Raw genomic sequence first — 16,077 nt, 5'->3', positions numbered from 1 at the left:
CGACATTTAAAATAGTATACTTTTGTACTTACGCTTTTTTTTCTGTACAGATGTACACAAACAAGAGAAAGAACCTGCTTAGAATAATCTTATCTGACTGATGAAGTTAATCGAGTTCAGAGTGTCCGATCATCGTCACAATTTATTATTGTAAATGTTATTTACACATATACCTAAGCTTCAAACAGCTTCGTAACGTTTTTTTTCTGTTATCTTCCTTTTTTTCTTCCGTCTCTATGATGGACATGAGGTGACTCTTTTGGCTGCGATAATTTCTTTAATTGTATAACAAATATAGTAAATAACTAATATTAGTTCGTAATTAAGAATATGTGAACGCATAAGTGTAACATAGTAATATGAGTGTAGACTCATTCGTTCTGTCTTCCCTCTCTGCGCATCACGTTTCTCACTTTTTTTCCATTTATAATAGAATACATATATGTATACATATCCGTGTGTTTATATATATTTATTTATATATATAACCTAAAATTCAATGTGTCAATGTGTGTTCGAGATATTAAATCGTTCACTTCGCACAAGATCGACTACATCTTCAAAAGGGAAGTCTCTCTCTCTCTATGTATACATATACATATATATGTCAAACTTAGCATGTTCTAAGTAGATGATTTATTTAGGATGCGTTTTCTTAAATAGAAATCGATCCTCCCTATTAAAAGTTTCTTACATCTTTACGCATGGCAAGTGATCAAACCTGCCGATGTATGTGTGTGTGTGTGTGTGTGTGTGTTGTAAGGAAGGACTCTTCTTTTCCAAATGTCGTATAAAACTTATAAAACAGAAAGTGCGTTTAAAATTTACGCCTAAAAAGAGATATTATACATGTTCGCGCGCGTATCGATGCTACATCCAGCCTCCTTTAGGCCTTTAACGCGACATCGAGATCAAGATCGATACCGCAGCCCACGTTCCATTACTTTTTGTGTACAGCAAACGTTCCCCTTCTTTCGGTACGTATCGTCGATTCGAATTTAAGCAGATTGAAACTGTAACTTGAAGTATATATACTTTTCCTACGCTTGCTGGTTCGCCTAAACTCCTTCCGTCTCAATCTTCTTTATATAGTCTTCCTGTCATCTTTATGGATTCGAAATTGTTAACAAGTTCAGAGACTATGCTCCACTCTTCACAGATCGTTCGTCCGCTGGCCTGGTGTCTCGGACTAGTTACAGACAAATGGCTTTCCACAAGTACAAAAAAGGATCGTTATCTATTTTTTTTCTTCTTCATACATCATGCAACTTTTTCATGTGTACGATTATGTGCCAATGCGTACGTGTGACGTTCAAGTCACGAGAGGAATTTTTAGATAATATTACGTATCTCATTTCTGTAACGGTGTACTGTATTATGCATTAATAATGTTATCACTAACGCAAGATTCTCGATAGTAATATTTTTTGTTTTAGTTAATGTAGCTTTATCTGTAGTAAATGTACTGATGGTGACGGTAATGGTGGGATGTTGTATAGTCAACAGCTGAAGCTACCTATCCCAAGGAAGGAAAGTCATTCTCGTCGTCTACCTTCGGAGCGTTTTGACGACTTCGCGGCGACCTCTGCTCGTTCTGTGGCTACAAACAGAAAGCACAGATTATTTTTACATTCTCTTTCTCTCGTTTTTTTTTCAATGTTCAATAATTAAAAAATGTAGAAATCTTTATATGTATATTTGTATATAATGTGGGATACCCACGCGTGTATCACCGTCTCTGGGAGCACCACGGTTCCCAAATCCACGTCCGTTCATGCGGTCGCCTCCACGACCGCGGCCACCTCGACCGCGACCACCGGCACCGCGTCGTGAGTCACTGAATTGGATCTCGATGCCTAACACACGTTTTTGCCTGCCAACGCGCTGAGGATACTCCGCAGCCGCGTCGTAGTCCTCCTCCTCTTCCTCCTCTTCTTCGGTACCCTCCTTCTTCTTCTCAAGAGCGTACATTTTCTTCCAACGCGTCAGATCCTCACCTTCGCCGGCCTTTCGCAAATTGTATTGAGGCTTCGCTCTGTTACTCCGCAGAGCTTTCCATTCGTCCAGGGTGAGTTCGCGCGTTTCTTCCTCGGCCGGTTTCTCCTCAACAGTCGCATCCGCGGTTGTTTCTCCATTCTTAACCTCGGTTGGCGCTTGAGGATCAGCTTCCGGCTTATCATTAGCCCAATCTTGACTATCTTGATTCAGGCTCTCTCTAAAAAAAGACAGAAAAGAATAAAGGTCAAGATATATTATCATTTTTATTCAAAAGCAACTATTGCGGAAAACGCCAACTACCTTGAATTACTTACTCTATTTCGTCATTATGAGTACCCCAGTTATGGCTGCCAGCACCATCTTTTTTATCCACTGGTTTAATTCCACTGTTAATAGACAAATGTAGAATAGGCTTTAAAATTATAGTGCACCAATCAAGCTACGCGTAGCATTACACTGTTACATAATTAACCCTCCGTTTGTATATGTGGGTCTACGGCGTCCGAGCCAAAATGATATCTGCTCGTAACTGTAAAACTTGCAAGCCTGCCAGAAAATATTATATAGACGATGTTTATCGAAATAACTATAAAATCGTCAACTACAATATGGACAGACGTTTTGTGAATTTTTTCAGATTTAAAATACTTGAAGTAAGAAAAAAATAGCGTCAAATGTGACACAGACCCACGTATACACTCCGAGGGGACAAAAAAAAAAAAAAAAAAAAAAAAAACCGTATACAGACGGAGCGTTAACAATGCGTGCCTCATTACAAATGCTTCTGTTGAGAACTTATCATTCCTGTTTATTTACATGAATAATGTAAAAAAAATTAAATTATTCGACAAGCTATCTGTGAGCATTCACCATCGTGTGTGTAACATAAAAATATAATACCACAACACTAGAAAGAAACAAACAAAATTAAGCATAAAAATACAAATACAAAGCAGAGTGGGAATGAATTCAGACTGCATTTGTCGGTGCTCTGAAAAGAATACGATTGAACGTAACAATAACCTTGATACAGTGCACACACCGAGGCAAGCATTATTATATAGAGAGATATTCGAGTGTAATGTCTCTGTGTGTATGCATCCGCGCGCGTGTGTGTGCGTGCACGTTTTGATACTTACGTTTTATCAGAACCGGACTGACGATCGAACTCGCGTTTGCCGCGATTATCGAAGCCGCCGCGTCCACCACGAGGGCCACCACGTCCGCGACCCATGCCACGCATACCACCGCGGCCACGGCGCTCCCCATATTCGCCGCGTTGAGTCTCGGTCGAGTTTCGGAACTCGCGGGTCTCGCGGCCTTCACTGAAATGAAACGGAATATGCAACTGTTACGAATGCGAAAAAATATTTCAAGTTTAGGAATCTGGACAATTAAAAATACTGATGGACCTGCCATCGCGCTAGCCATATTTCGCTTCTGCTGTTGCATATACATGATGCATAAAATTTGCTCGAGCATTTAATCGAAACAGTGCTATCGTGTTATCATGTTTATGTATCTGACTGACATACGCGTATACATATATAGCGCGCGCGCACATGTATGTCTTGGAACTATTTCTTGTTTTTAAGATTTTAGTAACTCGGAAAGCTGGATAGCTCGGTGACAAAGCAGTCGTTTGTTAATATAAAGATCCGAGTTCGATCCCCAGGTCCGGCATCCCACATAAGGACAAGTTACAGACAAATGGCTTTCCACGGATACAAAAAAGGATCGGTCTTTACTATTTGTTTTTCTCCTTCATTACGGAATGTTTTATGTACAATTATATGCTAATGCACACGTGCATAACATGAATTCACGTAATAGAAACAAAAACAAATCGAAAGAGACTGGAAAGTACAAAATCTTATCGCGAATAGATCTATATAAAGTATGGTATACATTGTTTCAGTTGGAAATTTGTCATATTACTTAGAGAAAGAAAATACTTGAATTTTCGAAAATACAATATTTTGTTACTAACATAAATAACGAAATGTATTAGAAGGTAACAAATATTCCAAGACAAAACGATCAAAGTACGATCATATAAGATTATCTTAATATCTTTGAATATCTTATCTTAAACTAATAAGATAATCTCAATTAACATATTTCTACATGCTTCTTACATTATCAATTAGATAAATGTATAAAATTCAACTATTAAAATTAAGTAAAATTACCCAGGAGGTCCTCGTCTGAACTCTCCTTGTCCTCGCAGCGTCCTTTCTCCGTCTTCCCGGTTACGCCTGTTGTTCCGTTCCTCCCGGGATTCTCCAGAGAATTTGACGTTGCGGTCGCCTCCGCTCGCTCTGGGCTGAGCAGGCTTCTTATCGGCTGAGAACATTAACACACAAATGTAAGAGTGCTTGCTCTTCATAAACAAGTACTGCTCTCAAGTGAGAGAATTTCAATTAACCATGTTTCTACATGCTTCTAACTTTATCAATTAGATAAATGTATTAACGTCAACTTTAAATTCATATTAAAATTAAATAAAATTACAAGCACTTTGATGCACTATTTCAAAAGAAAAGGAGAGACGTATGTTTATGTATCTTGGAAAAAAAAAACGGTTAAAATTTACAATTTGCTAATAAGAGCCGCAAACATGGTTCTTGGTTATATAAAAAAACTTTTATTGAGAAGACTGTGTCCTTTCATATCCTTTAACGAATATTTCCTCAAGAGATGGGTTTTAATTAAAACAGTTTTTTTTTTTTTTTTTTTTTTTTCACAATTAAAACGCAAGTACACAAAGACTGGGGGAATGGACATTAGACTTTCTATGGTGGTTAACCGTGCACGTTGTTCTTATCTACACACATGGTGGTTCATAAATTCAATATCACATACAGAGATAGAGATATCGCGCAGCAACAGAACAGGATCTCACGATATACATCTGCAATCATTCTTAAGACATCTCGATGCAGATATTGCCATGTGAGAAGCATACCTGGAGAGAGTTCGCGCACCGGATTTTGACTTGGATCGTGTACCGAGGCAACCGAGGTCCCCGCGCGCGGGTCATATAAGACCGTCACGGAACCGGCAGGCGCGAGCCTATTTTTAAGGCGCACAAATCATTTTTAGAAAATTTGGTGTCAGACACGGCGGACGGTCGCTTCCGCGGAAGGTGCGGCGTCTCGTTCGCGGCCAGGCCACTCGCCGAATCGCGGCGTGGAGCCTGGGATCGATCGGGAAGGCGGGCGACGACGGGACGGACGTCGGCGTCGGAGAAGATGGTCGAGCACATGGGTGCCGGACGGCCATGGCGCGCACACGAGGCCGGAGGCGCCGCACGCCGCACGGGCCGGGAGGGAGGGGGCTAGGCTAACCTTGATCCTTTTTGGCTTCCTGCGCCTTCGACGGCGGCTGCTGGGCGTCCTTGATGACGCGGCTCTTCTGCGTCTTGTTGTTGGCGGTCTTCTGACCGTCCTGCTGTTGCTGCTGCTGCTGCTGCTGCTGCGGCTGCTGCTGCTGCTGCGGTTGCTGCTGCTGTTGCGGTTGCTGCTGCTGCTGCTGCTGTTGATGCTGCTGTTGCTTAGTCTTGTTCTCCTTCTCCGAGATCCTCTCCTTCTTCTTCGCTTCCTTCTCCTGCTCGCGCACTTTTAGCACCTCCAGAGGGTCCTCGCCCTCGTCGAGCGCGAGCAGGAACTTGTTCGTGACCGTAACTGTGTACTCGTTCTCCATCTTGGCTCGATATCCTCACGGCGTCGAGGATCTTGCGAAGGTTTCACGGCTACTCTTGAGCCTCTGTGTAACGGAGTCATTCACTATCCAATATGGCCGAGTCGGAGAGCCCGAGTCCACCACGAGGTCTACCCCGCTGCGGCACCGTGCGGATCCGTGGGGGAGGGGGGGCCGAGCGAGGAGGGCGGCGAGCGGCGAGGGACCGGGCGGACGTGCCGTGCAGCGAGCGCGCCACCTCCCCCACCCACCAGACGTACCGTGCTCGCTCGAAATAACGTTCGCGTGCCGGTCCGTCGTCCGCGGGGACGTGGAAAAATTGCGCCGTGAATTTTCGCGCGGCCCGATCCGCCGGGTTCCGGAGCCGCGACGCTCGAGGAGACTCTCAACTGTTCGTAATCCGGCCGCCGGGCCGGACGTGCCGGAAAGCCGCGCGATTTCCATGAGACCGCCGACGACGGCCGCGCCACCAGTCTCGAGGGTCTCGAGGAAAATTGAGGAATAATCGCCTGCGCGATCGGTGTTTCTCGATCGCGTCTCGAGATATGAGAGACGATCGTTAAATAAATTATTCACTGTTCCCGTAAACGCCTGCGAGTCCTGCGACGCGGGCGAGGTGTTCCGCTTTCGTACGGCGGCGCGTGACGTCACGCGGCCAATCGGCGTCGGCCGAGCGGTGTTGTCCAATCGGCGCCGGCCAATCGACGCTTACCGGAAGTCGTCGAGCATCGAGCGTTTTGCGACGCCACGATAGTGGACAGGCGGGTTTACAAACTCATCCGACGTACCCGGTTCCAGTAGAGTTTGTCAAATTAAACGAAATTTTAATTTTTTTCTTCAATACTCTTGATCTACTCGTATTTCATGTATAGCGATCGAGAGAAATCGCGCGCGTTTGAACGCTTATATGCAAAGTGGAGCACCCAGGTCCCCGGTCCCCCCAGGTGTCCGCGGAACCGCAGGCGACTGAACCTTGCAGCTACACCTGTGGCCAAGATGGGCAAGATGAGAGATCGCGACCGAACGAACGTACAGGAAGGTCAGTCAATCACGAAATGGATTTATTTTCCCAGTTGGTTGCGTTTGCACGCGGGCGGATGGCGGGTGCGCGCGCAAGCGCGACGACCATCTTGGGCGACTCGCGCGTACTCGTGTGCGTATTTTGGCGGTTTACCAGTTGCACGCGGCACGCGTACCACGACCACGCGCGCGGCGGCAAAGAGGTCGCGCGTGTCAAGTTAGTAATCCAGTTGGTGGGTTGCCGCGATCGCGTCGCATCGCGTATCGCGTAGCGAGTAACGAGTAGCTTGAGTGACAACGTTTTGCGGCAAGTGTACCGCGCGTGTGTGAGAGAAAACCGAGGCGAACTGAGGTGAGCGAGAGGTGAGAAGGCGAGAAGAGCCAAGAGCCGCGAGCCGCGAGCCGCCACGGCCGACGGAGTGGCAGCGCGCGCCGATGGAGCTGCACACGCCGAAACGGGAGCCGCGGCCGCGGCCGCGGCCGTCAGCGGAGTCGCTCGACCGCAGTCCGTCGATGTGCGACACGACGCTCTACCCCTGGAACTGGGGCGAGGAGGCGCGCAACGTGAACCTGAGCCCGGGCAGCTCGTGCTCCTCGCCGGAGTACCGGGAGCAGCACGTCGCGGGACTGGAGGCGAGTGGCGGGAGCGCGAACGGTAGATCGGCCGCCGGCAACGGTTCCGAGAGCCACCGGCGCGGTCGGCCGCGCGCCGACGCACTCACGAATCTCATGAAGCAGGGCAGCACGTCGCCGAGCAGCATCAAGTGCACCTTCTGCAACCGGGTGTTCCCGCGCGAGAAGAGCCTGCAGGCGCACCTGCGCACTCACACGGGTAAAAGTCCATTTCTCCCGCGACGCCGACGCCGCGACGCCGAGAAGCCGCGCGCTGCTTTATTTCAACCTCCGCCAACCTCTCCGCGATCGTCGCGCGCGCGTCCCGCCAGTCGCCACGCGGCCATCATGCCGCGCTTTAAATACTTAAATGGCTCGCCTCGCGTCACTCGCGTGCCGGCGCGGCGCAACGCGTGGACGCGTCTCCGACCCCGACCCCGAACCCGACTCGCCAGGCGGTCGCGGCTCGTCGGTTGCGCGCGAAATTTACGGCACGGCGACACGTGTAAAACGAGCGACGGCCGCGCCGAGTGTTGCATGAGAATTTTAATTGCCGAGGAGGGGTGGGCAGGGAAGGTCCGACGGTGTACGTGCGCCCACGTTCCCGTCGGTCCGTTACGGCACCAAGTTGCGCGCGGTCTTTGTCTACGAACAACAAAAAAAGGACGCGGCCGCGGCGACGCTTTTCCGCTTTGCGGCGTGCTGAAAAACAAAGTTTTTCGAAAATGTTACAAACGTTCTTGAATGCCGTGTTCTTTCTCTCATAACGGGACTGATCGAATAGAGTAAACAGTAAACTAATGTTTGGCAGATATTTAAATGCCAGATACATAATAAAATCTTTTCTTGGTTCATTATTATATCAAAGATTGAGCTGTGTATTAATCGTTTTAAAATTGTTTAAACATTTTGATAATTGGTATTTTGTGATTACAGTTGTTTGAAAAAATTAAAATTTAGCATGCTCAAACAAAACATGTACATGTACAAATAAAATTCCGTTTTGTATTTTATAAATTATGAAATAGAGGAATGATGATTCATAATTTATTTATATGACGACGGAGATGACAGTTTGATGAAATATAATAAAACATTTTTGTGTTATGACCACACAGGAGAACGTCCATATCCGTGTGACTATCCTGGATGCATGAAGGCTTTCACCCAATCGGGACAACTCAAGACTCATCAACGATTGCATACTGGAGAGAAGCCATTTTTATGCACCGAACCAGGTTGTGAGACGAGATTCACTCATGCCAACAGACATTGCCCTGATCATCCTTATGCCAATCTTACGAGATCGGACGATTTTGTACTAAAGCCAGTGTCCGAGAACACGGACGTGCCATACGATGTAAGTCGATGGTTGGAGCGTTACAAGATGTCCAGGGAACGAGAAGATCGAACTCCGACTGGGAAGAACGATCGAAAAAAGAAGACGTGGAAGAGCACCGCCGAAAATCACAAGAGGATAAAATCCAGAAAAGGCCTCATGATGGATATAGCGGGGGAGCAGGAAAATCTCGATCGCACGCCGTCGAATCAGCGGTTGCGCTGTGGGGAGAATCAGGACAGTCAGGAGGAGGAGAGCCAGGATGAGGATCCAGCGGAGACGTGCTGCGCGATACTGCAAACATCCGAGGATGAGGAAGCGTCGAGCGCCAAGTTAGCCATCAGCTCGCTGAGAAGACCCTTGGACAGACTACAACCAAAGAAACGATGGCTACGATATGCTTGCTTGGAGCAGCAGCTAGACCTAAATGAGGACGTTAAACCTAACAACGTAACGGCCGTACGCAAGATTGACGAGAAACAAATTCTGAGCGGGTCTACAGACGCGCCGCCGCCGCCGCCGCAACTCCAGTGGTACACGACATTCTTGGACACGTCTGTCACGGATAATACATCTGCATCGACTCTGAACATCAAGCTGGAAAGTCCGCGTGCGCAACAGTTGGAACCTTTATATGCTGCTTCTGAAATGTCCTGCATGATAACGCACAACGACGACGCGCCAAGATCAGCGGAGGAAAATGTATACGTGCAGCCTCTGAACCATCCAGAGTGGAACTCGCTAACTTGCTTGTCAAATGATCCAAGTATTTTTCAACCTAATATTAACGAACCCACCGTAACGATTCAAGGTTCTGAAGTTACATGTTCGCATTTCGATTACGCGGAACAGATCGTTCATAGAGAGGCACGGAATCGGGATATGCTGGCGAGCTGTTGTATCAGCGAAAACGAAACCAGACCGACGGTATTGATGTTGGCTGGTAGTTCTAATAACAAGGAACGTGTTCCAAAACCACCCGTTGTAATAGATCCTGTGAAAACGGAGACGGAAATAGTTGGCGTTGAGCAGCAGGACGATATGAGCATAGCTAACGTACCGGTACAGGAAGACAACCAGAAATGGCAGGGTGCTTTGGCATTGATGGAATTAGCTAAGACGCAAGAAGAGGCGAGGATCTTGGCATGTCTTGATCATAATGTAAGAGACGAATGTTCCGCGGCTTCAGACGTACCATTATAGCCACATACGCAGACTGTGATTACAGGTTATTGTAACTTTGTTATTTTTATATGCAAGAAGAAGAGCGACGAAAAGCTGTCCACTCATGTAACACAGTCCATTTATCGGCATACAAACGTAAAAGCAATCTCTTGCTGTGAAACACATCTGTTTTCTTTCTTCGATTTATTGATTACTTAAACTTTTATTATTATTCTTACGTGATGACGTGTGTTTGTTTTAACTCTGATGGCTTTCTGAATTTTTTACGTTCATGTGTTAATTATTATCTATATATAGAACATTGATGAAAACAGGGTAAGCCTGTTTTACTGTTACAATCAATTTTCTTCCATACGCTTAGAAAAAAGCAAATGTGTCTCATAGGATTAAAAGGAATCTTATTACTTATTTTTACTGCATAATAATCGTTTTTCACACAAATCGATTTAAAAGAGTATTGTAATTAAGTTTGTTTTGTTTTGTTAGCGCAAAACCGCAGACGTGTAAACATGCATGTAAGCACATATTTACATGTTTATTTTTTTTTTGCTCCACAGTTTATTGTTATTATATTATAGTAGAGACTTGTGTGATACTTGATTTAAGAATAATAAATACGAGAATGAAAGAATAAAAGTGTCAACAACATTGACGTGAGTTTATTAGGTATTTAAATGGAACAAAATCAACGACTATTTATTAAGTATAATAAAAAGTAAGTTTAAATCCCGAATTTAATTTTCATCTATTCGAAATAATTTATGAGCATGTGAAACCAGCACGTTGAATGTAATACATCTTGGATTATTTATGAAATCTGATTTTTATTAAAAATATTTATTTAATCACGCTATGGAATACACGCAGTAGTCTTTTGTCGAAACCATCTAAATCTTCCAAAATTTTATGGAACGACGTACAAGTATAGAATTTTGGAAAATGCAGATTCTACATCAATATGTTTTCGCGATAATTTTTTTCAGACCAGACCAGAGATTGTATCTTGTCGACGCCTTGCACCATGATCTTCATTATTCTTAAGTAACGTGATATTTATCTGATGCATATTGTTTATTCGTTAATGATGTGCCCGTGTTTTCTTTTTTTTTTCAATCATCTGGTTTTAAAGAATATTTTTACGTGACTTTTTTTTCTATTTGAGTACGTGGCTGATGGAGATGAGCACAAACTATATATCATCTGAGGCATTATTCCAAATTATATCAGTCTCGGGAATGTCTAGATAATTAATCTAATGTTTTCACCGTAGATTCAATACTATAGTTGCATTAATAGTTTTACATATTACATGACACTAATCGTAAGTATGTGACAAATATATTAAGTATATTTCATCCGTATCTAAATACACGTGCACTTCTGACAAGTATTCCAATATATATTTACAATAATCATTAAAATATTTGATATCCTTATCACGTGCTGACAATTGCAGTCTAAAATGTATGCTTATCCTCACAATTAAATGCTTCACGTGTATAATTTTTATGCGGTATCTGCATCAGTTATATAATTCTCTGCATTCATCAAGAATAATATCTTGATAAAAAAATTCATGGTGTCACTTTCAGAATTGTACAAATTCTCAGTCTCATTGTTTCTCTCTCATTCTGCTCATTCGTCTGTCATGTATAATAGCATCGCAAATATATATTATCAATCAGTTCATTGTCGGCGGGTCGCACACGGATATTCATCTGAAAGATTAAACAATGAGATTGCGTGTGTTTATAGATGAAGATGATATTTTAAATGATAAGGAGCGTACCTCAATATCCTTCGGCACGTTTTGTACGTGCTCTGACTATATCAATTTCGTTCGCGTTTCAATTTTTGCCTGCACCTCGTCAATATCTCGGAATGTAAGAACGTTGGCTTTATTAAAATCCCATTATACCTGTCATTCCTTCGTGACGGAATGCTGAAATTGCCGATCACTTTCGACATTTTGTTATCGCGTACAACATGTTAACATCGATGAGAGATTTGTTTTGCTAGGTGGGATTTTAAACTTTTGTGACGCATTGGGCGCGTTCAGCAGACTAAACCGCTCAGTAGCATTCGAACATGATTGGCTCTTACTTTTAGAACCAACCAATCAACGTATTGTGTTGATAAGACGAACTCAACAGTTGTGTCTGCTGAACGCGGCCATTATGCTAGGTCTACAATGCGAGTCGTAAAGTCGTGAGTCGTAAGAATTGACTAATCACAGTCGATTATTCTTCTCAAATTCGATTGTGCGTGGTCAATTCTTACGACTCACGATTTTACGACTCGCATTGTAGACCTAGCATTATTTTAAAAATTTGCGAGTGTTAGCGTTTTTTCTTGGCTGCACTATCGCCTACTAGTGCAACACTAGTGCAACGCTATTGGGTAGTGCAGGGCAGTGCAGGGCGGTAGTGCAGCCAAGAAAAAACGCTATAAACAATGTTTTTTTTTTTCTTCAGAGTCTCGCCGAATAGGTTACGCTAAACATATGAGTTTCGATTGGCTGACAGAAGAGCGACAGACGCGGCGTGAGAGAGGCATCGATGAAAACGCGACATAAGAAGAGCGGAAGAGAGAAAGGAGAAGGGCGTATAGTGACGTCACGATCGGCGTGCTGCTCTTTCCTGCTCCTTCCACTTCCACTCTTTCCAGCTAACTGAGCTAACCAGGCTAACCTTCGTTGACGTCGGTTGGCCGAGTGACTCTGTATGTAGCTTTTTTCAACTACGATTAAAAGATTAGATCAGTCAAAATGGTTTCGAGGGCGACGTCGAGAAGGATTCCCGAGGCGGAGCCGCGTATAGACTACGTGCAATGTGACGGGCTGGTGGTGATGAAGATGGTGAAGCACTGTCACGAGGAGTCCTCCGGCAACATGGAGGTCGCCCAGGGCGCTCTTCTCGGCCTGGTCGTGCAGAATCGTCTGGAGATCACCAACTGTTTTCCGTTTCCCAAGAACGACGAGATCATGGACGAGGAGGAGTATCAGCTTGCCATGATGCGAAGACTGAGATGGTGAGTGTCGGCATGAATCCATGAATATATTCAAGAATGTCACCGTACCATGTACGGTGTGCCTTGGACGGCAAGGATATTATTTTGTTTAATGATTGGCAGGGTGAACGTTGATCACTTCCATGTCGGTTGGTACCAGAGCGCAGACGTCGGCAATTTCCTGAATCTGTCTCTGCTGGAGTCGCAGTACCACTACCAGACTTCCATCGAGGAATCGGTCGTGCTTATTTATGACACCGCAAAATCTGCCAGAGGTTTCCTGACGCTTAAAGCGTACCGACTCACTCCGCAAGCGATACAGATGTACAAGGAGAATGAGTTTACTCCAGAAGCTTTGCGTACCTTGAAAATTGGATACGAGAGTCTCTTCGTTGAGATCCCGGTAGTCATAAAAAACAGTAATCTGACGAATATCATGATGTCCGAATTGGACGAGATGATTCCTGAGGAACAGGGTACCAAGTACCTGGATCTTGGAACGGCCACGGTATTAGAAAACCAGTTGAGATGTTTGATGGATCGAGTGGATGAATTGAATCAGGAAGCGATGAAGTTCAACAGATATCAACAGTTGGTGGTTCGACAGCAGCAAGATAAGAATAGGCTGCTGGCCAAGAGAGCTCAAGAAAACGCTGCCAGGGCCGCAAAGGATGAACCGCCGTTACCCGATGACGATATCAATAAGTTGATGAGACCTCTACCAGTCCCACCAAGGTTAAATCCAATGATTGTCGCTGGACAAATCAACACGTACAGTGAACACATTTCGCAATTCTGTGCTCAGAGCTTAGCAAAATTGTATATCACTCAAAGCCTGCAAAACGCAAAGGAGGCAAAATCTTCCCATTAATAAGATTACTGTACTGTACTGTATTACGAATATCTGTAACATTCGAAGAACGTACTACGCAGAAATAAATGAAAGCCATGTACACGTTTTCAAGAATTTCCATTCGTTTTTTTATTTATTGTACTTTTTTCAGATTGACTATTATATCCATAAATAAAGAACCGTTATAATACACTATGATACAAATATTTCTGATAACATTTAATAGTTGAATAAACTATAGCATATATATAATTTGAAAACTATTCATATTTGTCATCAACTTATAAAATCCTTCGAAGCATTCAGCTGCCAAATCTTTGGTAGAACATCACCGCATCTTCCTTTTATTCTCAAATCTACAGATTTATCGGCTCTAGTTTCGCCAATGTTTACTATTGCTATCGGCTTCTTGGCATCACGCGCTTGCAGGACAACCCTGTACGCGGAGAATGTGCTGAGAGTTGTTCCCAGAATTAGCAAGGCATCTAAACTCTCTATATTAGCCTTTACGTTTTGCACCGTATCATGTGGCACATTGTCCCCAAAAAATACAATATCGGGTTTTAAAATGCCACCACAGTTATCGCAAGCAGGAACATTGAAGCCTTCTACTTGGGCCTGTCAAATATATTCCGTTATCAAAATAATATTTATAGTATTTAAAAACATTGCAAGTATGACTGTCATATGTATCATGTACCTGTGACACGTCTACGTCACCGTCGGGCCTTATCATCTGGGCAGTTGCGATCATAGATGGATTGAGTTTTTGAAACGTTCTTTGAAGCTCGTATCTACATATTTTATGATCGCACGTAAGACACATGACTCTGAATGCTGTTCCATGTAACTCGATCACCTCCTTACTTCCTGCCTTTGAATGTAAATTATCTACATTCTGTGTAACAATACATCCTATCTTTCCGACATGTTCCGAGTGTTTCAGTATCTCGTGCGTAATGTTTGGTTTAAGAGAGGAAAATCTAGAAATACACAGCTGATAAGAGATGTCGATATGTTTCTATGAATTTTTTAAAATAACGCAGGAATGTCTGAGCTACAGAAAGACAAACCTTGGCCATCCGATATAATTTCTGGCCCAGTATCTTCTTCTGGCTGTCTCACTGTTGCAAAATTCCTTATAAAGCATCGGTTTGTGCGTGCTCCGGGCGTAAAGACCAACCTCGGCCGATCTGTAATCAGGGATACCGCTTTCCGTGGATATTCCTGCCCCGGTTAACACGCAGAGACGTTCATGTTTATCGACGAATTCCTTCAATCTCGTCACATCCTCCGTTGATGCTGGATCACATTTTGGAACGAATGCGAGGCTCGACAAACGCGCTGCAAAGGATATACTCATAAATAACGATAGGGCAAGGAGTCGCAACAAGATGTTAACAGATATTTTCCAACACTATTAAAAATAAAAATAATTTGACGCAAACACCTTGTTGCGGCTCTGTGCCCTATCGTTATTTACGTTTGATCAACCATGATCTCTCGTTGGACGGAGTAGGGATATCTTAACGCAAGAAATCTCTGCACGCGATGTAATACGTAGACTCGATCATTATTTTAAATTAGATTAGACTCCAAACAAACTTTAGTTGTTTAAACGAACATAACCAAAGCATACACTTACGATATAATCTTTCTGACGGAACACTCGTAAGAATTAGCTTCGCGTTACGGCAAGTACACCTCACGATCATTATGAAACCTATAAATTATCATTCTGTCATCATGTCATATTCTTCGTCATATCTTATCACATAAATATCAAAAATGCACGTATGTGTCAACACGTGTGAGTCGTGTGTCGTGTGGCTTTTAAATCCTATTCTTCGCCTTCGCATGGGAGACCGTCGAATCGCCATTGGCCGCGTTTGGAAAACACAACGATTCTCGATTGGTCAATAGCCATCGCTCGGAAGCGCTCGCCAATCGCGGGCTTTCCGAAACATTTCCGTATATATATTTTGATGCGGGTGCGGATTCGCTCGAATTTCAATTTCACCCAGCGATATTCCTATAGTTATATGTCACGTGCACTATAGAGGGGAATCGGAACGCACCCCTGACTCCTTGAGAATCAAGTGCACCAAGTACCTACACTGAATATGTTGGTGCGATCGAGAGAAACTCTCTCGCGCTCTCCGGATCGAGTCGACCCGCGCCCCGATTGGCCGATCGCACAGTGTCCGCTGCTTCGCGCGTGTGATTTGTGAATGGGCTTTTATCGTCGACGAATGCCAGTGGCCGACGGCCCCGTCGAACCCTCGTCGACGACAGCGCCTTCCTCGTATCGCCTGTCCCTTTCCACATCGTGTTCCGGGAACTTGTGCTGTAAACTCCA

The 16,077-nt window shown here is 44.2% G+C and overlaps 4 protein-coding genes and 1 long non-coding RNA gene across 7 annotated transcripts; 2 read left to right on the top strand and 3 right to left on the bottom strand.

Annotated features, from left to right (window-relative positions):
• Positions 1–124: 124 nt before the first annotated feature.
• Positions 125–5,868, bottom strand: LOC139823902 (uncharacterized). 3 transcript variants are annotated; one of them, XM_071796378.1, is made up of 6 exons: positions 5,349–5,866; positions 4,191–4,344; positions 3,138–3,323; positions 2,313–2,384; positions 1,723–2,215; positions 125–1,600 (listed from the first exon to the last, which is right to left on the bottom strand). In XM_071796378.1, the coding sequence occupies exons 1-6, from the start codon at positions 5,701–5,703 to the stop codon at positions 1,517–1,519; spliced, it is 1,344 nt and encodes a 447-aa protein (XP_071652479.1). In that variant the 5' UTR covers positions 5,704–5,866; the 3' UTR covers positions 125–1,516. The 3 variants fall into 3 exon arrangements, with proteins under 3 accessions (XP_071652479.1, XP_071652486.1, XP_071652492.1); XM_071796385.1 differs by lacking the exon at positions 2,313–2,384 and having other exon boundaries at positions 5,349–5,868; XM_071796391.1 differs by lacking the exon at positions 3,138–3,323 and having other exon boundaries at positions 5,349–5,868.
• A 949-nt stretch (positions 5,869–6,817) lies between these two features.
• LOC139823795 (uncharacterized) lies at positions 6,818–10,504 on the top strand. Its single transcript, XM_071796287.1, has 2 exons — positions 6,818–7,552; positions 8,451–10,504. Exons 1-2 carry the CDS (start codon positions 7,156–7,158, stop codon positions 9,872–9,874), a joined length of 1,821 nt encoding a protein of 606 aa, XP_071652388.1. The 5' UTR covers positions 6,818–7,155; the 3' UTR covers positions 9,875–10,504.
• A 447-nt stretch (positions 10,505–10,951) lies between these two features.
• Positions 10,952–12,339, bottom strand: LOC139824038 (uncharacterized). Its single transcript, XR_011734978.1, has 2 exons — positions 11,646–12,339; positions 10,952–11,574 (listed from the first exon to the last, which is right to left on the bottom strand). It is a non-coding gene; the product is annotated as an uncharacterized lncRNA (long non-coding RNA).
• A 138-nt stretch (positions 12,340–12,477) lies between these two features.
• Positions 12,478–13,832, top strand: Eif3h (eukaryotic translation initiation factor 3 subunit h). The gene is made up of 2 exons (XM_071796421.1): positions 12,478–12,886; positions 12,989–13,832. Exons 1-2 carry the CDS (start codon positions 12,624–12,626, stop codon positions 13,734–13,736), a joined length of 1,011 nt encoding a protein of 336 aa, XP_071652522.1. The 5' UTR covers positions 12,478–12,623; the 3' UTR covers positions 13,737–13,832.
• Positions 13,819–16,068, bottom strand: LOC139823959 (NAD-dependent protein deacylase Sirt4). The gene is made up of 4 exons (XM_071796426.1): positions 15,364–16,068; positions 14,792–15,062; positions 14,419–14,701; positions 13,819–14,336 (listed from the first exon to the last, which is right to left on the bottom strand). The coding sequence occupies exons 1-4, from the start codon at positions 15,431–15,433 to the stop codon at positions 13,995–13,997; spliced, it is 966 nt and encodes a 321-aa protein (XP_071652527.1). The 5' UTR covers positions 15,434–16,068; the 3' UTR covers positions 13,819–13,994.
• Positions 16,069–16,077: the final 9 nt, after the last annotated feature.

Source organism: Temnothorax longispinosus, chromosome 1, assembly GCF_030848805.1.
Source record: "Temnothorax longispinosus isolate EJ_2023e chromosome 1, Tlon_JGU_v1, whole genome shotgun sequence".
NCBI lineage: Eukaryota > Metazoa > Arthropoda > Insecta > Hymenoptera > Formicidae > Temnothorax > Temnothorax longispinosus.
The sequence above is the reverse complement of the archived record's forward strand: the minus strand, read 5'-3'. Positions and strand labels throughout refer to the sequence as shown.